The sequence below is a fragment of the Muscardinus avellanarius genome (assembly GCF_963383645.1).
Source record: "Muscardinus avellanarius genome assembly, chromosome: 4".
NCBI lineage: Eukaryota > Metazoa > Chordata > Mammalia > Rodentia > Gliridae > Muscardinus > Muscardinus avellanarius.
The window spans coordinates 144990961-145014520 of NC_137789.1; the positions used below are offsets into that span (position 1 = coordinate 144990961).

A 23560-nucleotide genomic window follows, 5' to 3' on the forward strand; every position below is an offset into this window, starting at 1 on the left:
CTCACTAAGTTGCAGAGGCTGGCCGCGAACCTGTGATCCTCCTGTCTCAGCCTTCCAAATCCTGGGATTACAAACGTGCACCACCACGCCCGGCAGCTGTATGTATGGTTTCAAAGAGACCCACACCCACTTGGAACCTCTCCCCAGTGCCATCTTCAGTCATACCAGTCTTGCTGGTTCTAGTTCTGTGTACTAGTACACTGTAATCTGAAGTATTGGGGACTTGTCGAATTGGGGGCTGTGTGGGGCCTCGGCACGTGGCTGAAGACTGTATGCTGGCCCCAAGGGTACAGCACGTGTACACCATCAACACAGTTTGCTGGGTTTTCTCATCTTCTCGGAGGATTTGGATTTCACGAGGTGGGCTCACTGCTGGCTGCTGTAGTGATCTGATTACTTTTTCAAACCAGGGCACATATATCAGCCCACGTCATGAGAAAAATGTTAGGCCAGTTAATTTTAGCTTAGTGATTTTCAACGGGGTCATTTTGTTTCTTGGGAGACATCTGGATACAGTTTTGGCTGTCATAGGTGGGCAGAGGCCTAGGGCCCGCGATGGCTCTGGGCTACCCCTCTTCCCCAGCAGAGGATCACCCATGTACCAAGAGTGCCGGGATTGGGAAACCTTGCCTGTATGTGCTCATTGAGCAAGTGAAGAGAGGACTAAGACACAGGAAGGATTATCTTTAAATGAAAGCCAGCTTCATTTGCAAATCTTTGCCCCCCCCCTCATGATGCCAGTTATTGTAGTTGCTTAAAATATTTTTAATTATTTTAGTGGATCCAGGTGTGGTTTTACACGCTTGTAATCTCATTCCTTGGGAGGCTGAGACAGGAGGATTGCAGGTTCATGGTCAGCCTCAGTTATCTAGTGAGACCCAGTTTCAAAATAAAGAATAAAAAATAAGGTTGGGGGTATAGCTTGGTGGTAGAATGCCTCTGGGTTCAATTCTCAGTACTGGATTTTTTTTTTTTTTTTTAAGTGGAGCAGGGCATGGTGGTGAATCCCTGTAATTTGAATACTGGGGAGGCTGAGAAAGGAGAGTCACAGGTTCAAAGCCAGCCTCAGCCTTGTCTCAACAAGACCTTATTTCAAAATAAAGCATAAAAGCCGGGCAGGTGTGGTGGCGCACGCTTGTAATCCCTGCACTTGGGAGGCAGAGACAGGAGGATCACACAGGTTCGAAGCCAGTGGTGCTGGCTTAAGAGACCCTGTTTCCAAATTTAAAAAGTATAAAAATAGGTCTAGGAGTGTAGCCCGGAGGTTAGAAGTGTTTCCAGGAACACCAGTACCACCAAAAAACCCAAAAAAACTAAAAAAACTAAAACCAAAACAAAACAAAATGAAGCATAAAATGGGCTGGGGAGGTAGGTTAGAGGAAGACTGTCCCTGGGCTCAATCCCCATTACCCTCCCCCTCCAAAAAAAAAAAAAAATCTTGGTGGTTGACTAGAGTATTCTTCAAGAAAAATGATTAAAATCATATAAACATAACAATGTAAGAACTCATATCTTCTCATGCGGGGATGCAGAGAACAGCTTTCTCTGAGCTGTATTTTATTTGTTCACTTAGCCAGCAGTGAGTGGGTTTAGATGCTGCCTGGTTGGTAAAAGAGGTATAAGCTGGGTGTAGTGATGTGTGCCTGTACTTGGGATAAGCTATGATACGGCAACTGCAGGTTCTAGGACAGCCTCAGCAACATAGTGAGACCCTCAACGACTTAGCACAATTGAAACAGGGTTTCAAAATAAAATAAAAGCTGGAGGTATAACCCAGAGGTAGAATGCCACTGGATTCAATCTCTAGTGTGTACACACACACACACACACACACACACATCACATTAGCATTTATCAAAATCCTAGTTTTCCACTACCTAAAAGTCTTTTTTAAAGTGAGAGACTGAAATTACCATGTTTCTTTCAGAATACTCACTTTATTTTAAAGGTATAGTTGCAGGTTACCTTCTAGGATTCACATTTTCCTTTCTAAATCCTGTTCTTAAAAGAAACCATCTATTGACAGTGCATCACAAATTTCGTGGCTCTTCCATGACATTTCTGGGGAAGTAAATGAAAGGTGTAAATTAAGAAAAGCAAGTGTTTGTGATTCCCACTTTAACCTTCTGTTATGTTAAATGGCTCTGTTGAAGAGGGCTGTCACCGCTCTTGAAAACTTGGGAAAATCCACAGCAAGCTCTGCCATTAGTTGCCTTTGGGAGCACAGCATGTTTGATGTGAAAATTATACGGACACATCTAATTGGGTGTATTTTCACCCCACCAGATATCAACTAAAGGGGCGACTCTCTCCCTCTCCTGCTTTTTTTAGCTAAATTGTTTAACCTGAATTTCATGTTATTCAGAACTGCATTCCGGTAACCCAAGTGCCGTTTTCCAATGCCTTTTGTTTCATAGTGTTGTCTGTATAATCCAACCATATACCTTTCTAGACATCTGGAAAGAGCTGGCTATCAATTTCTCCCCCATCAGAAAGATGATGAGACCTATAACCCCCCCCCCCCCTTAATTTACAGCCTTCTTCTCTGTGTTCTACGGAAACCCAGCCAGTCAGTGAAAGAGAATAGAAGCTCTCTGGACCTTGGCCTCCTGTGAAATGGGGATAAGCATTCTCATCCTGCCTGGTGACTAGAGTCCTGTACTCATCTTCAAGAAAAGGTGCTCAGTTAAAACACAAAGCAGTTATACAGAGATAAGGTAGTGGAGCATTATGCCAATTAAACACTAGGATTAAAAAAATTAATTTCTTCAGATACCACCACTCCGAATTAATTTATTCAGAACCCACTCGCTTAAAGTGTGCAATTCAGTGGTTTTTTAGTATATTTACGAAGTGGTACAACCATCTGTAGAATATCTCAGCACCCTTCAAGACACCGTGTACCCATCAGCAGTCACACCTGGCCCTAGACAACCCTCAGTCTACTTTTTCTTTCTACAGATTTGCCTGTTCTGGGCATTCAGCATGTATATGAAATCATACCACTGTATCCCTTTGTGACTGGCTTCTTCCACTTGACACGATGCTTTCAAGGTTCATTCACATTGTAGCATCTTCTATCAGTCCTTCGATTCCTTTTTATGGCTGAGCAATTTTTATTGTGCGGCTAGACCACATGTTTATTGATCTGTTCGTAGTTGATGGTAAACTTCAGAACTTAAGAAACATTCAGGTAGTTCATACTGGTTTTAATTTTCAAAAGCATCCTTTCCCTTCTTAGGAAGTATATTTTATATTCTCATGGTAATGACTGTGGAGAGGCGACGATTTCCACATGTGAGCCGTCCATGAATTTCAACAAGTCAACAAGCCTCAACACAGTCTGTGGAGTCTGTCTAGAAACTAGCACTGGGGCCAGATCACTTCAGAGTTTTGGAAGCACTACAAACTCTGAATCAGCAAAATAGTAACTGTTCCTAGTTACTCTTTCCTTGGTTTGGCTAAGGCTTAGGAATCCTAGTGACTCGGGCATGTCTCCGATAGGTGCTCTCTGCTCAGTCCTCCTGTCCTCTGGTGGTAACCTTGGAAGCGGTAGTTGTCACAGTCAGAGGGCAGCCGGCAGATTGCGATCAGGTGAAATGATTTCCACTTTAGGGAGTCTTGTTTGTGTTTGGTTTTCTTCTTGGTTACCCTTTAGGGTGTTGTTTTTAACCTATTGTAAATATTAAGAAGCCCAGGGATGTTTACACTCTATAGACAGGAACATTTCTTCTGTCTGGTTCGCCTGGTGGTAGACTGAAGGAGGCCCTGCCTGGCTAAGCTGCTTTGTGTCGTCAGTTCCCATCGCTACCTTCCGGGGGTGTTTTTGACATTAATGTCCCTTAAGTACTAGGAGGAAAACTTTTCAAGGAATACTTACAGTTTTTATTTATTGGCTGCACACGTTAGACACATGAATACGATTTTCACTTTATGAACTAGAGCACCTTCGACAGTCTTTAAGAGAACCCCAAGACATGGCTGTGTTCTCAGGGCCGTGTATGTCTGAGAACACAGGGCCTAGTACTCTAATCCTGGGCTCTGAATTTTGGCAGTGGGGCTTTTCATTTACTGGTGGGAGAAAATGGGAGCAAGATGGGGTCAATCCCTTTACTCACGTGTGTGCTGTCTCTGATGCCTTCTATAGGTTACACACGTGCACCCCCCCCCCACATCATTTTGGCTAATAAAGACTTAAATGTTTGAATTAGATGCGGATAGCCCAAGATATGAGTTTCACAGAAAATAATTTATCCCAAACCTCATGCCCCTCATGTCATGACTCCAGTTCCCCCTTGCAAGCCGGGAAACCTCAACTACATAGTACAGACCTGCTTATTCAGGCTGGGTTTACCCTGAGTAAAGGAATCCCCCACCCCAGTCCAGTCCAAGGAGGGGATACTAGTAGTGCTGACCACCCAAATGGTCAGATCAGCAGTCATGAGGTTCTTAATGGGGCTCTACATTGAGGACAGGGGTCATTTTGGTGCCAGGGATGTTAGTGATGGGAGTTGACAGGCCTTTTTTCCAATTTTCCTGTATGTTCCCCTACTGAGTGAGATGGTGTCAGTGTCAACCCTGTCTATGGGAATCCATTGTTTTTGAGTATTTTTACTTTTTATGCTAACAATGCAATTCTTCCATTCATAATGTTGGGGGAGAACTTTAAAAAAACACGTATCAGTTTTATGCGTTTTTACCCAATTAATTTAGCGTCTGTGGTGCATCTCCACCAAAACGGGATGTTTTCATAAACACCTGAGAAGGTTTAAATAACACTTTCTCATAAATTAGCCCTTGTTTGCACAATTATTCAGTTATTATATCACGCAGACCCGCTGGAGTTTGATGTTGTCAGGAAACATATTAGCAGAAAATAGTATGTTATTATCTAATGCCAATAATTGGTTAGGAGAAATGAGAAAAGAGGATGCGTAATTGGGGTTCCTGTGGCTAACAAGATGTGAATTGTGAAAACATTTTCAGGAGAAATTCCAGGGTTGTTTGGGAAACCTGTTATTTGCATTTTAAAACATTTGATTTGAATTGATGGGGAAGGAGCACTGCTTTCTGTGCAGTGCGGTAGAAATTTAGATGCAATGCAATGTACATTTCCTAGTGGTAAGACAGATTCCCAACATACCCAGACCTGCTGTGTTTTAGGTAGTTTACTACCTCTTTGTAGGAAAGGTCTTTTTGTTTGGTTTTTGTTTTTGGTACTGGCCCCCAACTTTTGATCTTCCTTGTCTCAGCTTCCCAAGTACTGGGATTACAGTTGTGTGCCACCACACCCAGCTTAGACGCTGGGTTTTAAAAGAGTGTTGCTCAGTAGACATCACACATCCTAATCAGATTCCTCAGGATTCTACCCAGTGCTGTTCACAGTACACAGCTTGGGCCAGCATTCCTTCCCAGCCTTTGCTCCAAGAAGGAACTCCCCTCCAGCAAGACTCTTGTTACAGGCACAGCCTCGTGTTTACTTTATTAGCTAGATTCACAGAGCTTTCTGAAGCCTGTAGTTCTTGGGTCTGAGCTTCTGCGCCACGTCTTCCCATAGCCAGTCATTGTTGAGCAATGTTGATGGGCTTAGGTGTTTTGCTTGAACGTGGAACTTGGAGCCCCATTCTCTCCAAGTAATGGGTGAGTGTGGGTCTTCATGAGCTTGCTGGCAATTTGTTCATCTGGAGATAGGACAGAGTTAAGGACACGTCTGTATGGAAGTAGTGAGGTTGGAAGCCATAGAGAGAGGATTTAATTTCTATCTCCTTGAGGTCATGTGGGCCCGCCTCACTGTTGCAGAAAATGGGGGAGGTGGCGAGGCCCCATGTTCCCTAGCATATGAGCGTGCTAGGAGTAGGGCTGCCATCAAGGACTTCTGTTAGGGTTCCAGCCAGGTCCGAGAGAACTTTATTTTATAAATATGTAATATATAATATATATGTAATTTTATTTATTTATTTTTTGGTGGTACTGGGGGTGGAACCCAGGGGCTTTCTACCTCCGGGCTATACTCCCAGACCTTTTAAAAAATATTTTATTTGGAAACAGGGTCTCACTAAGTTCCTGAGAGCCTCACTAAGTAGCTGAGGCTGGCTTCCAACCTGTGTGATCCTCCTGTCTCCTCCTCCCAAGCACGGGGATTACAAGCGTGCACCACCACATTTTATGTATATAAAATGCACATCTTGGCTACTGCCCCCAAACTGGATAAAGTTAAGTTTAACTATTACACCTTATTACCTTTTATCCCAGAAGAGGCTCAACCTTGATGTTTCCAGCTAATTTAAGTGTTGATATCAATTACAAAAGGAAAGGTGTCTCCTTTATCCAATATTACTTCACTAATTCTGTGTGTGTGTGTGTGTGTGTGTGTGTGTGTGTGTGTGTGTGTGTGTGTCCCAGACCTATTTTATTTTTTAATTTTTAAGTAGGGCCTCACTGGGTTGTGGAGGCCTCACTAAGTTGCTGAGGCTGGCCATGAACCTGCGATCCTCCTGTCTCAGCCTCCCAAGTTTTAGGATTTCAGGTATGTGGTACCACATCTGGCTTGTAACCCTTCCTTTATTACTTCATTTCAAATTAAAAAGAAATTGTACCCCCGTTTCCTTCAACAAAGTATGTCTTATTTCCAATGTCTCAATATTTGATAGGTAGAATTCCTTCCCCTGGGGGTGGGAGGAGAGTTATCAAAGCTTTAACTAATAAATAAACACCTTTTGGAACAATCCTGCAAATTCCCATTCGTGATTCCTTGACCCTAAACTATTTTCTCCTGGCTGTGTTGAGGATTTATCTAGTAAAATAAATATTGACTGTATGTCACCATTTTCTTTTCTCCTTGAATATAACACAGCTTGGTAAATGGGCCCTCTTGTTAAGTCATGACTGTGTCTAGAGATTACGATTGCACGTTGCTTCTGGACATTTAGATTTGAGGACCCAGCAAGTCCCCTCTTCTGTGTTCTGCTTGACCTGCAGGTTGGGGGCTGCTGGAGGTGGGCAGGACCCATAGAAGGCATCCAGCAGCCCGTCCCCAATGTGAGATGGCAGGCCGAGGCCCGGGGAGTTGGGGAACACAGCTCGTGGTGGTCTATGCTGAGTTTAAGAAGGGGTGCGGAGTGCTTTGTGAAATGGGGTGTCTCCTGAGCGAAGGTCCTTGAGGACCAAGGTGGACCTTAATGCTCTACTTGAGTGCAGGGATGGCAGTTCCATGCTAACTCTGAGCAGGGTGACAGGAAGAGGGAGTGACCGTGTGTGGCCAGAAGAACTACCGTTTCTGTCTCTAGGACATTGTCTTTCACACCTACATGTAGGCACTCACATATGTGCACACACTCACACCTAAGCGCGCACATATGCACACAGTTTTGAAAAGTAATAACAAGAAAAAATACATGTTGTATGTGTGCAGTTAGTTGATGGTTGATATGCCAGTGACAGGCGGCCTGGGTTGGGAAGAAACTGGGTCTCTTGTTGGTTGGTTGGTTGGTATGAGGGTTTGAACCCCAGGCCATTCTACCTCTATGTTATACCCCCAGCCACTTTTACTTTTTGTTTTAAAACAGGCTCACTAGGTTGCTGAGAATGTTGGTACGTTGCTGAGGCTCGTCTCAAACCTGTGATCCTCCTGTCTCAGCCTCCTGAGCCCTTGGGTTGCAGGGATGACTCACCACTCCGGGCAGGGCCTGTTTTTATTGGTACAAAAATGAAAGCTTGCTGGCCCTGATCATAGTTTCTTTGCCTCTGCTTGATGTTGTTAGAGAACATATTTCAAATGTAATTAGTTCCCATCAAAGTTACCTCACCTCCAGAGGTGAGAATTATCCATGGTGCTTAAAGCTGTATCAGCAAGACCTGTAAGGACCTTAAATCTATCCTAGGCGATATTTTTATATAGGGGTCTTATTTGTTTGTTTGCTTGTTTGTCTGAACGGTTGCTATAGCATACTTGTTTTTTTTTAGCATCTGTGTGGGTACATAAGTGCGCGCGCGTGCGCGCACGCACGCACACACACACACACACACACACACACACACACACAATGATAAAGAAGTATGAAGGTTTTACCCCCTCACCAATTTTAAAAGATTGTTATAAGATTGCTTTTTTAGTAGAATAGCCCTTGTCAGTGCCCCTCTTTCACATGGATTCCTTATTCCTCCAAAGATAGGAAATTTCCCCCCCAAAAAATCATCTACGCTGTGCAAAGATCCCTAAGCACTTATAAGCTTAGGGGTTTTGTTCTCATTTTAGTTCTTTTCTAGTTGTGAAACTGGACAGGCCCTTTTACATCTAGGCTGAAATCCAATCACAAAAACACTTAGATTAGGTCATTCGTAAGATTTTATTTATTTGTGTGTGTATTTATGCATGTATGTATGTATTATATGTATTAGAATTTTTTTTTTCTTTTTTTGGTGGTACTGGGATTCCTAGAAGCCCTTTTACCTCCGGGCTACACTCCAGACCTTTTTTTTTAATTTATTATTTATTTGGAAACAGGGTCTCTTAAACCAGTGAGGCTGACTACGAACCTGTGCGATCCACCTGTCTCCACCTCCCAAGCAAGGGGATTACAAACGTGCGCCACCACGCCCAGCTATGTATTAGAGATTTACCCCAGAGACATTCTATCACTAAGCTATACCCCTAGCTCTATTTTACTTCCTTCCTTCCTTCCTTCCTTCTCTCTCTCTCTCTCTCTCTCTCTCTCTCTCTCTCTCTCTCTCTCTCTCTCTCTCTCTCTCTCTCTCTGAAACAAGGTCACACTAAGTTGCAGAGGGCTTCACTAAGTTGCTGAGGCTGCCCGCGAACCTGCAGTCTCCTGTCTCAGCCTCCCAAGTACTGGGATCACAGGCATACACCACGCCTAGCCCATTTAAAAATTTTTTATCTCATTTTCAGATTTTCAGACCCATGAACAGTCCTTTCCTTCTTGTTTTTGTTTTGTTTTGGTGGTACTGGGGATGGAACCCAGAGGCATCCTATCTCCAAGTTACACCCCAATCCTATTTTTTAGTCTTTTTAAAAATATTTATTTAGCTGGACGTGGTGGTGCACGCTTGTAATCCCCGCGCTTGGGAGGCTGAGACAGGAGGATGACACAGGTTCGAAGCCAGCCTCAGCTACTTAGTGAGGCTCTCAGCAACTTTGTGAGACCCTGTTTCCAGATAAAATATAAAATAGGTCTGGGAGTATAGCCTGGAGGTAGAAAGGCTCTGGGTTCCACCCCAAGTACCACCCCCCAAAAAAAATATTTATTATTTTGTGGTACTGGGAATGGAAACTAGGAACATTCTACCTCTCAGCCAAACCAAGCCCTATTTTTTATTCTTTATTTTGAAACAGGGTGTCATTGAGTTGCAAAGGGCCTCACTAAACAGTAGCTGAGGCTGTCCTCAAACCGCGATCCTCCTGTCTCAGCCTCTCAAACGCTAGGATTACAAGTGTGAGCCACCATGCGTAGCTTTTTTTTTTTTTTTTTTTTTTAAATTATTGAAACAGGGTCTCACTGAGTTGCGAAGGGCCTCAATTAAGTAGCTGTCTGCAAACCGGGATCCTCTGGTCTCCGCCTCCTGAATGCTGGGATTACAAGTATGCACCACCACACCTGACTTCTGTCTTGCTGTAGAAGAGAAAATATATGAAAATATAACCCAGATGTATTAGGGTTCTTCAGAGATGCCTGCTTAGCCAGTAGGGTGGAAGTATAGATAGGGAGAAGGTTTAGTGTGAAGACTGGCTGACATACTGTGGTTCTGAGAAGCCCTCACATTCCTGTCGGTATGGGAGGCCCAGCGGAGTCGGCGGTGTGATTCCAGACCGAGACCAGGCCTAAGGCCCGGGAGAGCTGGTAGGGTGACCTCCTTCCCAAGGTCGTTAGCTCAAGACCCAGGAAGAGATGATATTCAGTCAAGTCCAGATGCAGGGAAAAACTGTTGTCCCAGCTAGAAGACTGTCAGCAGGAGGAATTCTTCCTTTATTCGGGAACACGTCTTGAATGTCTGTTTAGATCTTCAGCTGACTGAATGATGGATCACACTGGAGGAGCCAGGCTGCTTCACCCAGTCCATCCCTCTAGACTCATCTAAAACACCCTTACAGAAGCATCCAGACCTCTGACCCTGAGCTACATCCCTCACCCCCAGCCCTTCTTTTTTGTTTGTTATTTTGAAATATCATCTATTGCTCTAAGTTGCTGAGGCCGGCCTAAAACATGTGGTCCTCCTGTCTCAGCCTCACAGAGTACTGGGCTTTATAAACATGTACCACCACACCCAGCTCCAAACCTTCTTTAAATTGCATTTTGAAACAGGGCCTCTCTAAGTTTCTGAGGTTGGTCTCAACCTCTGGAGTAGCTAAGATTGTATGCCTTTACCACCAGAATAATTCTTTACCAAACACCCATCTCTAGTGCCACAAAAATCTAAATAAATAAAAAATAAAACTTGATATTCTACAAAAGGATTAGGAATATAGAATTATGAACATTAAAGAAAAAAGCAGATTAAGCCTGTAAGTAGGGAGGGATAAGGAAAATTCTACAAGTTAAAAGCTGGTGGGGTTGGTTCAGATTTTCCTAATAGCCAACAGCTATTGGTCAGTTTGACTGTGAGTGATATATTATTTAAAAAAAATATTCTTTCTAGAGACTTTTGTGTCTTGGGAATGTGTGTTTTCCAAAAAGGATTTCCAGCAGGAGGCGCAGGAGCGCACGCTTATAATCCAGTATTTGGGAGCCTGAGACAGGAGGCCCCGTCCCCATCCCCAGAGATTAGCCACAAGCTCCATTCCTATTTCAAAAGGAACCGAACGCGCACTTGAATCCTCCCGGGGCTCCAGGATTGGGAGACACTCCTGAGACCTTCCTTAACTTGTGTCCTGGAGCATTTGATTTTCTAACAGTTACCACTTGATTTACGGGTGGACAATTACTCAAGTCAATCCAAGGCGTCTAGGCCACTCCAGTCCTAATTCCTCTCTCTCCGTCTCCCTTTCCCTCCCTCTTTCTCTTTTCCTCCGTCTCTCCCTCCCCCCAACCCAACCCAATTCGAATGTGTCTGAGAAAATGAGTGTGTTAATCCATAACTGTGAAATGTCAAGGAGTAGGAGACATGGAGCATGACTGGATCCAGGGGCCCAAGTCCCAGGATCGTGTCCCACAAGCTCTTCACTCTCGCTACATTGACTTCGCTGCGGAGAGGCTCGTTCAAGTTCAGAGAGGCTGCACTTCCCCCACACACCCATGATCTGTCTTGATTCCAACCCGTAGTGAGGGATGTGTTGAGGCAGCTGGGACTGAGTTACTTTCCCCCAGAGCTGGGGGAGGAGCCTCAGGGTGGTGCCTTCTAAATAATTCAGGATGTCCGTACCAGAGTCATGAGTGGATGTGGAGAGAAGTCCTCAACAGCTGTGCGCGTCCCGATCTTAGCGTCTGCTGAAGACTTTTATGTTCTTTAGACTCAACTGTGGTTCTCGTGGTGCGAATTGATTTTATATTTGTACATATAAAAGTTTGAAGTGCCATATAAAACTTTGTTTACTGGGCATGGGGGCGCATGCTTGTAATCCCAGTACTGAGACAGGAGGATCACAGGTTCGTGGTCGGCCCCAGCTACTTAGTGAGACCCTGTTTCAAAATAAAGACTAAAATATAGGGCAGGGGGTGTAGCTCAGAGGTAGAATGCCCCTGGGTTCCATCCCCAGTACTGCAAATAAATAAATAAATATTAAAACTTTATATTATGCAAAAGGATTAGAAATATACAATTATAAACATTAAAGTAGAAATGCAGAGTAAGCTTATAAGTGGGGATAAGGAAAATCCTACAAGTTTAAAGCTGATAGGGTGGGTTGGTGTATGTGGTCTACTGGTTTGACTCCGAGGGTCCCAGGTTTTCTAGGCAAGGAAGAATATCTAGGTTTATACTGAGGTAGAGGGGTGTGTGTGTGTGTGTGTGTGTGTGTGTGTGTGTACATTTTCTCATAAGTTACAGGCCCTTGTAAAAGTGTAGGCCATGGAGAAATGGCTATAGTAAATAATGAAAATGAGGTGAAGCCAGATGTGTTTATGCACATCTGTAATCTCTGCAATTAGGAGGCTGAGACAGGAGGATTACAAGTCCGAAGCCAGTCTCAGCAATTTAGCAAGACCCCTGACAACTTAGTGAGACCCTCTTTCAAAATATAAAAATAAAATAGGTGTAGAGGTGCAACTCCGAGGTAGAATGCTCCTGGGGCCGATTCCTAGTGTCCCCCACCCCCAGGCAGGAGGAGATGGGGTGCTCTTTGACAACCTTTGGCTGCATTTCTTTTTCAAACTCCTCCTCTGGGGCACTTGACCTTGGGAATACTGCCTCTGCTCCCAGCATTGTGTTAGGAAACAAAGCAACCAGACAAGGATTAAACCCCCACGCGTCTGGGTTCCTTCCAGAAACAATTGGAGGGTTAGCCATGTTGTCTTCGAAGGTAGCGTGAAGGTGAGTCACTGCAGTGACCGGGTGGACAGGGATCACCTCGGTTGTAAAGTTGGGCTGATCTCTGGGAGTCATGAGCCACGCCTCTGTTTACCAGTGAGCCCCATGGAGACACGCAGGGCAGGGTGGGGGCTCTGCTCCCCAGGTAGAGATGGGAGGCCTTCAGGGTGGGGAATCGGCTCCCCAGGTAGAGATGGGAGGTCTTCAGGGTGGGGAATCAGCTCCCCAGATAGAGATGGGAGGCCTTCAGGATGGGGAATCTGCTCCGCAGGTAGAGATGGGAGACCTTCAGGGTGGGGAATCGGCTCCCCAGGTAGAGATGGGAGGCCTTCAGGGTGTGGAATCGGCTCCCCAGGTAGAGATGGGAGGCCTTCAGGGTGGGGGCTCTGCTCCCCAGGTAGAGATGGGAGGCCTTCAGGATGGGGAATCGGCTCCGCAGGTAGAGATGGGAGGCCTTCAGGGTGGGGAATCGGCTCCCCAGGTAGAGATGGGAGGCCTTCAGGGTGGGGAATCGGCTCCCCAGGTAGAGATGGGAGGCCTTCAGGGTGGGGGCTCTGCTCCCCAGGTAGAGATGGGAGGCCTTTAGGGTGGGGAATCTGCTCCCCAGGTAGAGATGGGAGGCCTTCAGGGTGGGGAATCTACTTCCTCTGGTGCCCGGCTGCCCTTCTTGGGAACAGATCCCTGGGCTTTGGGAAGTTGGTGACTCACAGGGTCCAGACCCAGGGTCAGCCGCAGCTACAGACCCTGAATAGCTCCAGTTTTCACGCAACGAGGCCCCATCTCATTTGGAGGGCTCACTTTACCTGTGGATGGTTTTAGTCAGCTTGGAAAAACTCAGGGCCCATGGGAAGACTGTGTGTGATGGTAGCCATGTAGCATATTCTAGAATTGTGGCTGGCATTCTGTAAATCTGTCCTTGTTTACATTGACATATCTTCCAGAATCATCTGTATCTACTCTGTTCATTTTGATGGTGAATATCAGAACAGAAAACACTGATGATATGCAGCCCTAAATACTATTATTTAGGATTAGGAAGGGTGAAAAATGTGTTCATGGACTTTCCCCTTCATGAAAATATGGTAAAAGCTAGAAAAGGCATAGATCTTTACAGTGAAAATAAAAGGTATAGGCATTGACTTTTATTATGATCACTTTTTGGTACTGGACATTGACCTCTGGCATTCCACCTCTGAACTACACCCCTGGGCCCTTATTATATATTTTGAAACAGTGTCTTACTGAGTTGCTTGAGACTGGTCCTGAACCTGCGATCCTCCTGTCTCAGCCTCCCAAGTACTGGGATTACTGGTGTGCACCACTGTGCCTGACATAGACATTTACTTTTTAAAAAAGAAAATTAGAATGTTATTTGTTGGCTGTAAAATAGCCCTTCTTGGACCATAGCTTGCTCTTGACACCCCTCAATTCTCAACCGTGTACCTAGGGCGTAGGTGAACATCTGGGCAGGTAGGCAAGCCCGTGCAGCAGCCTTTTACACAAGTGCACTGAGACATGGTCTATACTATTCTTCTGCCTTTGCCAACTGTGTGACCTTGGGCATGCTCCTTAATGTCTCTGAGTCAGTTTCCTCCTCTGTGAAATGGGCACAGCACCGCTACTTCATAGCGTGGTCCTGAGGATTAGTGGAATAACCAGCACACTGCTGTCGAGGGCCCCGGGTGGGGGAGGCAATGTGGACACGGTAGCAGCTCTTGGGCTCGCTCCAGTTGGGTCAAAATTCAACCCAGCATGTCCTTCTTGAGCACTCAAGGTACACGCTGTGAGCACTCAAGGTACACGAGGGCTCCAGAGATGGCGGTGTAGTCGCTTCTCCCAAAAGCCTGTAGCCTGGCCGAGGAAAAGGTGTTAAGAGAGACCAGATTCCCACACAACTCAAGTGTTGAGTGAACCATACGTAATTATGTTCTTGTGGGGCAGACATACCAGCCATGTCACGTAGTGCAGACTAGGAGAAAAATCATAAGGTAAGTTGAGAGCGAGAGCGCACCAGCGAGGTTTCTGGAGGCCGAGGAAGAGCGGCCATGCGGACAGGGCATGATGGGCGGGGATCTGAGGAAGGGATGCTACGGGGAGGAGGTCGGATCTGAGGTGTCCTCCGGGGGCCCTAGCCGGACGGCAGTGGGGGGGCGGAAGAGTTCTGGGGTTGCGCTGGGAACTGTGATCTGTATCCTTCGGAACTTGTAGGGCAAGGTGGGTTCGGACAGGAGCTTAGCTGGGGCTTGCGTGCCGTGGTGACCGCGGTCCCCTCCCTGCCTCCCGAGCCTCACTCTTTCCCCTTTCTTCCTGGCAGCAGACCCCCCTTTCTTGCTACACTCAGGGACATGACTGTCAGCACCTCTACCCCCCCTCAGACTCCACTGTCAGCACTCAAGTCTTCAGGGACATGAAAAGGAGCCACTCCTTACAAAAGGTTGGGGAGCCCTGGTGTTTGGAGGTACGTCTCGGAGCAGAATGACGGTATGAGATGAGCTAGCCTGAAATGAAACCGCCCATCCAAAGTTTACCTCGCGCAAGGGAAGGGCCTCCCGCGCTGCCGCCGCCACCCTGGGATGCCTGGCGGGTCGTGGTCATTTTAGGTGCCGTGGTGTCTGGCTGCACTGCCCGCTGATAGGGATATCATAGCCATAAATTGCCAGTTTACAACAGCAGGGCGGAGGTGGTGCTTGCTCCTGCCAATGCAAGGTGCGCGGCTCCCCATAAAGGCCGCCCAAGCCCTTGCCATGCGAGGGCTTCCGTGCGAACCCCGAGCAGCGTGTTAGCCCATTAAACTTGACCCCCAGGAAGTAATTTCCTGGGACTCTTTACAGCTCTCAGTGGAAGGGGAGTTACCACCTCAACTTTGCCTTTGTTATTAGTAATTTAGAACTTATGGATTTTCTTTCAAAATTCAGGGTGCTGAGAAATGCTCCCTCCTCCGCAAGGATTCCTAGTGGAGGCGGCTGTGAATGGCTTTGCTCACAGACGCTGCGCTCCAAGGACAGGAAGCATTGTTAATTTCCTTTAAATAATTCAATACGGCGTCAATACCCCACACTGCTGCGCGCTTGGGAGTGACAGTTTCCTTCAAATTAGTAGTCCCAAAGAATAAAGAACATGTAGAACATGCTTTTATCTTCAGGAAAGCAAAAGTCAATGCAGATAAAAAAAAAATGTTAAAGTAACTCTTAGATTTAAACAGCAAATGACTTAGTACTAACGCTAGGGTTTTTTTCCTCTCTCTTAAAGAAAAGTGAATCTTCATGAGCCAATTAGTAAAGCATCTGCCTTTTAAAAACATTTATTGTGTCCCTACTAGGTGCTGGGTGCTATGCTTTGTGTTAAGGCTAATAACAAATTAGCCAATAAGCGGGACAGTAAGTGATTTCTCCATCAGGCAGAGACTGGGAGTCATGGAACTTGCGCACCTGTGTCTTAGCTTTGGGGAGAGAAGACTGTGGGATAGTGATCTTTAAAAGCTTGTTGTAGGGTTTTTTTTTTTTTTTTTGTCCTGGGGGTGGAACCCAGAGGCTTTCTACCTCTGGGCTATACTCCCAGCCCTATTTTCTATTTTATTTGGAAACAGGGTCTCACTAAGTAGCTGAGGCTGGCTTCAAACCTGTGCGATCCTCCTGTCTCAGCCTCCCAAGCGTGGGGATTACAAGCGTGCGCCACCGCGCCTGGTTCAATCTTGTTGTAGTTTAAAAAGTTGTAAATAGTCATTTAAGAAAACGGAGAGACGTGTTAGAAAACCACGTAGAAAGAAAGGTTAAGACCCTTACTCTCAGGCTCCTATCACCTATTGACAATCTCTATTTCTTTTTGTACGGAGGATTGAACTCAAGAGCACTCTTCCTCCAAGCGACAGCCTCAGCCCTTTTAGTTTTTATTTTGAAGCTTAATCTCTCTCGGTTACTGAGGCTTCACCTGTTTCAGCCTCCCAAGTACTGCGATCACAGGCGTGTGGCACCACACCTGGTTTGATTGGTGACCTCTTATTGCGGATGCATTCTTGCTAGTGTTTCATGTGCGCAAACTTAAGAAATGTTAAAGTTGTGTTTGTACCTTACGCAGACTTGTGTTTTCCTCCCACTTGATAAGGCATCAAGAACACTTTCCTGCATTATAATGTGAACTCATTCTGGTACACATTATAAATCTTCCCTCTAACCGTTCTCCTTCAGTTAGATGAGAATCGAACACTAGATAGTTCCAGGTGCTTTGAATGCCTCCTGCCCTCTGCCCTCTGCCCTCTGCCCTCTGACTTAGCCTGTTCTTGGACCATGCTTAACGCCCTGAAGACCTGGAATGGGCGTGTGCATTTTACTGGCTTCCGCCTGCGGTGTCTCCTCTGCGGTAACTGTGGCCTGATGGGGGCTCTTCGTCAGCAACTGTTCATTCTGACTATTGAGTTTAAGGCTGTCCCCAGTCAGGACCTGCTGGATGGTAACATTCATCTTTGTTCGGAGTCAGGAGGTAGAGCCAGGAGAACCAGGCACTTACTTGGAGTCTAAGGAAACTGAAAGAGAAAGACTACGTAGGTTTCTTCCTTATAACTCTAGATCTGTGGGAGCTGATTAGATTCCCCCGTGCCGGTGACCACGGGGCACAGAGAAACATCTCCCAAGGTGCGCTAAAGTCACACTTTCAGAATTAGATTCATACCCATTACCGGTGAATAGGCCAATTGTAAAGATAACCACTTACGGGCTATACCAGCCTGGGCACATTATCTGATTGCTTTATGCCCTAGTGTACCCTGTATGGGCCACATAAAGCAGGTGTCTGGTGTGAGAGCCGGTGTGCTCAGAGGTATGAGCGCCAGCAGGATTCGCATGGAATGCCACGCTCAGGGTGTCCCTGGACGGGCCGCTTGCTGCTGGCGTGCTCAGCGGTGCAGTCTGCGCTCTTCCCATACAGGTTCTTAGGGGACCGTGTGCGGAACACCCCTAATACTTGCTGCTCCAGGACTTTTTGGTGCGATGTGAAAGCCCAAGTCCACGGCAGAAGCGTGCTAGAACTGGCTCTGGGGATTGTAGTGGAAACTGCACATGACAGGCAGTGAGGACCACGAGACTTGAGCTCAGTCAGTCTCCTCCATTGGCGGTGAGGTGCTTGCACTGTGATACACTTCCTGGGCGTGTAAAGGAGGCAGTGATAGCATCCTGGCCAGGCGCGCTCTTCTGGGTACCTTAGGATATCCCAAGCGTGTGTATATGTGTTACTGAGGATTGAGCCTAGGGGCATTTTACCTCTGATACACATCCCCAACCTGAATTTATTTGGCTTTTATATTTTGAAACAAGGTCTTTTTAAGTTGTCAAGGCGTGTGCTAAGGCTAGCCTGAGACTGGCCTTCAATCTTCAATCCTCCTATCTATCTCAGCCTCCCAAGTACTGGGATTATAGGCATGCTCTACCATGCCCAACTGAGTGTCCCTTAACTTTTGACACAGAATTCCTCAACACCACGCACTGCTATATACCATTTGCACTCCGACACTGAGTCTTTATAACCTGACCGTGGTCCCGGGAATAATTATTCCCTTTCTGCAAACAAAATAACTGAGCCATGGAGAGATTAAGCAACTTCACCAAGATTGTATGGCCAGCGTGGGCACCATAAAGGCTGTTAATAAAACACCATGCCTCTTGACCATGACTGTGGTCCCGCCACCCGTCTCCCACTTGCTAAAGGAGACCGCGCTCAGTGCCGTTGGACACCTACCTTCTCGGGAGCTGGGAGAGAACTTGTGAGTCAGGAGATCCTAGCGTTTGGTTTTCAGGTCTCACATTTGGGATACCGTCTACCTTTCCCTATTGAGCATTCTTTGTTCTCTCTCTCTCTTTCCTTTTAACTCTGCTTGGTTCTAACCCTTTAGATCTCTTCCTCTAGGGAATTCAGGTTGGTAGACCAGTTGAGTAAATATGACTAAGAAAGTCAATATCCACCTGGGCAGGCCTGAGTCACTGCCGCCTAGTTAGCTATTCATGTACGTTTTAAAGCTGGCTACACAAAGTCATTGCACTGGGGCTATTAACGTGTTCAATAGTGACAATAATAGGGTGGGACCCGTGGCATAACCGCACTCAGATAAGAAAGAAAAATTTTTTCCCCGTAATTGCTTAGTCAATACCATTTACCCTGAAATACTTGCAAACAAACTTTTTTCAAAGTTCTTTGTCCAAACCCTTCCCTTATTCTCTGCTTCCTTCCTCTACGGGAGTTCTGTCTATATATTTTTCCTCCTCAGCGGCTGGGGATTGGCAAGATGGCATGCCCTGTCCCTTCTGCATCTCTTGGCTGACTTTCCCTTTTGCCAGCATTGAACGTGTTTTTTATTTCATCTTTAGGTGCACGTGGGTCTGTCTGTGTGTGTCCAGCAAGGGGCATAGTATTGTTGCTACTTGCTCATTAACCTCTCAGCCTAGAAATTTAAGGGGAAAAGAGAGTTCTGCTAAATTTGCCGAGCTAGTCACATAGACAGGGAGTTAACCAGTTTGGTGAGAGGAAATGAAACTTTTCTTAGGTTTATTAGACCACATCCTATAAATCTGTGGCTTATTATATGTCTGATTTCTAAAAAGCACAGAATCATGGCCAGAGTTTTATTTTTGCTTATTAGTCATTTGAAACAAATATAGATATTACTTCATTTCCTGAGGACTTATTTTTCAGCGCATGTATGGAAAATCTGGATTTGCACAACATAGCGCACAATAAAGGAAGTTTTGGCTAATGCATAAACTCCTGCGTTAGAACTGGGTGGACAGGCTTTCCGCTAAACTAAAAACTGTCATCTCTCATCTCACCCCCATTAGAAGCAGGCAAAGAGAGCAAAGTACCTCCCAGAGGCAAAGTGAGTATTTTGACATAGCTTCTTACAATTTTCCAAAAGTCTGCCTTAAAATCATAGGTGAACTTAATATACGAGTTTTGTTTCTTTTTCTCAGTAATAGAAGTGCTTTCCTGCGTGTCTTGAAGATTCTTCGTAAAGCAAATCCTTGTCCATTCTAGAAGTGGTGATCTGGAAGCACGCCTCCCCTAGTGTGCTTCTTTGTTGCCCCAAAGCAAACAGACTGTTCCCCGGTTACAGTGGAGTTAGCAGAGGAAAAGAGTTGAACATTCTGTATTGCCCTCCTGATGTACAGGATACATGCCTTCCTTGGATAGCTCTGGGTGAGTCATTCTGTGGAAAAGTGGACCTGCGCTCCTCTCTTCCCCAGTTTGTGCTCGTTGGGTGGGATGGCAGGTGGGACCAATATTATTTTATCTCTTCCTTTCTCTCGGTCTCTATTTGCAATAGTGTATGTTGCTTTATTGAAGTCATCGGAGTGTAAATGTGTGCATGGGTTTTCCCTGCAATCCTTCTGTCTCAGCCTCCCAAGTACTAGGACTGCAGGTCTGTGCCGCCACACCTGGCTGGGTATTGTTAAGGCCTCAGTGAGCTCACAGGCCTAGTATATGAGGAACAGGACAGAGCTACACCCGTGTGCCATACACAGGCCCAGAGAGGGAGGGAGCCCATTCCGTGCACTGCTCACCATTTGGTTTACTGTGTCGTTGTGAACACCATGCTTCCCACTCTGTGCGGGTCTTTTCCTGCCCCATGAACCGGGGTTCTAGGTAGAACTCACAGGCATGGTATGTGAGGGTTTCCTAAGGAACTGCGTAGAAAGTGGGGGTGTTCCTGCCTGGTGTGCAGGCCTCGTGGACCCGCCAGCATCTCCAGCACTCCGCGGGCTGCAGCCCTGGCTCCTGTCTCAGTGGCTGCCCCCCTTCACCTATACTTTGTGATCACATATTTTCTTGCATCCGTCTGACAAAGGTCATTATCAGAGAAGAGGGGCCTTTGGTGTGTTGACACACTGTCATCCCCACCATTTATTATTCTGAATGCGTCCCTTTTGAAGTTCCATAAGGTGGCAGATTAGTTTTTAATGGGTTACACTGTGCCAAGGGAGAGTATAAATTAGCCTTAAGACATTTTCTTCTTGGAGGGCCCCTCAAATGAAAACGCTTGGTCAGTGCTCGAGGGGTTCCAGCATTACCTGCCAGCCGCTCAGCCTCTCTGGTGTGATATTGCTGCCTCTCACAGCCCCTTCCTGTCATTGGTCCCTTTGATGGTGTCAGAGAGGTAGGTGTTTGGTATCTGGAAAGAAAGGGAACCATATTTCAGCCCCGACTCTGGAACTCAAATCACTCATTTGTACGAAGGGCAATTACTGCCAAGTGAACAAGTGGACACACTTAGCTTTTCTCTTTCCTCATCACTGTGTCCTGTGAAGCTTAGTTGCGAGGTATTTATGCTAAACTACGGCTAATTTAGTGAGAGACTATATACAAGGAATGACGTCACCTTTTATCCTTTTTCTGGACCTTCTGATTTTCTCTCTCGTGTCTCTGAAAGGCCTGTGAGCATTAAAGAAAACCACTAGCTAGCATTTCCTCCACCCACTTTGGGAACTAGGGTGAGGCGAACCTGGTCTAGTCCCCGATGAGGCCAGGTTTAAGTTTTGGTCGGCCAACTTCTAGCCTTATGTATTTGGGCTGAAAATGAGGAAGGAGATGGTCTTTGTGTAGCCAGAATTTTTTTTTTTCTGGTTGTTGTTGTTTGTTTTTGGTTTTGGGGATTGAACCCAAGGGCACTCTACCTCTGAGCTACACCTCCTGCCCTTTTTATTTTGAAACAGGGTCTCACTAAATGGCAATCCTCCTGTCTCAATCTCCCAAGTATTGGGATTACAGGCGTGTGCCACTGCATCCGGTACCCATACAGTTTTTAACTCTTTAAGACTCTCTTGAATGAGCACGCACATTCGTCCCACAGCCAGGCCATCCCCAGAGGCTCAGGGTCAGCCTGGCAGCCAGCGTCCCAGGACCTCAGAGCTCTTCCCTGGGAAGGTCTAAATTAGCGGCCCATTTGTGCCCAGGGAGAAAGTTTCTGTTTCAGGAAGCCAGTTCCTTCCAGAATGTAGGGTGGGGAGAGGAAGGGACAAAGGAACCAGAGAAAGAAGAAATGAGAGTCAAGGGGAAGCGGGGGGGGGGGGGGGGGACTTGGGGTGACTGAAGGACACAAGGCGGGCTCCACCAGTCACTTGGTCTTACGTCTGCCCGTCCTGCCACCTCGCTATCTGGTCCTTGGTGGCAGCCTATTGCTGGGGGCAAGAAGGCAGCGGCCGGGAGATGCCATTGGTCTGGACAGGATCCCCAGTTGGGGTCGGGTGGGATCTGGGAAACCCGCTGGGTTTCTGGCAGGCTTGTTTCATGCCCGGCGCCAGTGTGAGAGGTGAGAGAGAATCCCTCTGGTCCCCTGGGACATAAGACAGCTCAACTAGAAAGTAGAAAAAATGGGTGGCCACCTGGAGGGTGGTCCGGTTTGCTGGCCATCACAACTCTGTCTCTTGGACAAGTATATTTCCTCTCGCCATTTTTACAAGAACCCATGAGGTGGTTGGAGGTGATGGGAGAGGGTGTCCATACAGAAGGTGGCTCCCGGCCTCTTTTACTGGCTTGAAAAATGTGTGCTATTCCTGAAAGGAAGGTGGGTCATCTGGCTTGCCGCTAGGTGGGGACAGCCGTCTCTGCACACAGGATCGACCTTCAATATGTTGGGATGTGTTTGCATCTAAAACAAATGTGAAAACTGTTTCTCCTTTGTCCAGTCCTGAATGAGGTGGCAAAATGTGCTCTAGCCCGGTCCCAAGCTCCTCTCCTCAGTGACACCTTGCCTGCTGGGCACCTCCAGCTGTCTGCTTCTCAGAGTTGCACTTACTGCCTCCGATTAAGGTTGGAGGACAAGGTTTCCCTTGAGATGTGAGATATAAATATAAATATAAATATATATATATATGTGTGTGTGTGTTATGTATATACATATATATTACAATAAAACTGACTTTTTCTTTTGATCTGTAATTCCTTCAATTAGCTATATCACCACCACCACCACCTTCTACATGGCTGGATCTTACTCTTCTTGATTTTTGGTGATAGGAATTGAACTCAGGTACTCTCTTCCTCTGAGCTCTACCCCTAGCCCTGATTTATTTTCTATTCTGAAACAGGATCCTGGGACATTGCAGAGGGTCTTGCCAACTGTCTAGGCTGGCCTCAAACCCTTGATCCTCCCGTCTCTGCCTCCCAAGACTGGGATTATGGTGTGCACCGCCATGCCTAGCCTGTGTCCTCCTTTATAGTCATGTTGCCCGGTTTATTTTTATTATTTTTCCTTTTGATCGATAGTGTTGATTTGTTTCTTTCATTTGGAGGCTACTTTTTTTTGTTGACTGTATAGTTTATGCTCTGTTTCTTCCATAAATGAACTTATCGTAGCCTTTTGGACTCCAGCTCATTAGTTGTTGGCCAGTTTTGGTTGGATTTTCCATTTTTCCTTCTGAGTTGTTCTTGCCTATATACCCTGCATGCTTCAGGCTACCTTGTGGATTTCAGAGAAGTCAAGTAAATTCTAATGGTGGCCAATTGCATGTAGGCAGCAGAGCGAAATCCAAGGACTTTTGGAGTCTTCTCCTCTGAATAATCTATTATTCTTTCAGAGATGCCAGAACAGATTATCGGGGTTTGGTTATAATGTCTAAAAGAGGATGGAACATGATCTGTAGATTTTGTTACCTAACTTGGTCCTCCTGGGCTGTCCTCACTTGTCCCATTACCCAGATGAAACTAGGAAGGAGGAGATCGGCGCACCGGCATTGCTTGTGCCCATCCTCAGGGTATCCCCACCCGGGATCTAGAACAAGCTGGGACGTGCACAGGGAGCCAGGCTCGCCTTCTCCTGAGCAGTCCTTCAGAGTTTATGCCTTTTTAGGGAAAAGCGAGTCACAGGGATATGTTTGGGAGGATCGTGTGTGTGCGTGCATGTCATCCTCTTGGGAAATGACGGGAGGTGACCTGAAAGGCCCAGCTCGGAGCGTCACACTCCAGTGGACCGCAGATGCCGCTGCTGCCGTGCATTTTGCTGCGGAAGGTAACAGCAGTCGCGCACATGTAAATTCTTATGCAATCTAATTCCTGTCTTTGTAATTGCTTGGAGACCTGCCATCGGAGCCAGTTGAGAAGTGGG

General features: G+C 46.3%; 1 protein-coding gene and 1 long non-coding RNA gene across 26 annotated transcripts in view; one reads left to right on the forward strand and one right to left on the reverse strand.

Moving 5' to 3' along the window:
• The window catches only part of LOC308262127, a 253083-nt gene that overhangs the window by 133757 nt on the left and 95766 nt on the right, over positions 1–23560 (reverse strand). The window lies entirely within an intron of this gene.
• TCF7L2 (transcription factor 7 like 2) overlaps positions 1–23560 on the forward strand; it is a gene marked incomplete at both ends in the record, with an annotated part of 212447 nt that overhangs the window by 123662 nt on the left and 65225 nt on the right. Inside the window, one exon of one of the 25 annotated variants that reach the window (XM_080694514.1) lies at positions 14795–14935. The exons of the other annotated variants lie outside the window; for them this stretch is intronic. Within the exon in view, the coding sequence (XP_080550640.1) occupies positions 14795–14935 (141 nt within the window). The remainder of the gene's footprint in view (positions 1–14794; positions 14936–23560) is intronic. 25 annotated transcript variants of the gene reach the window in all.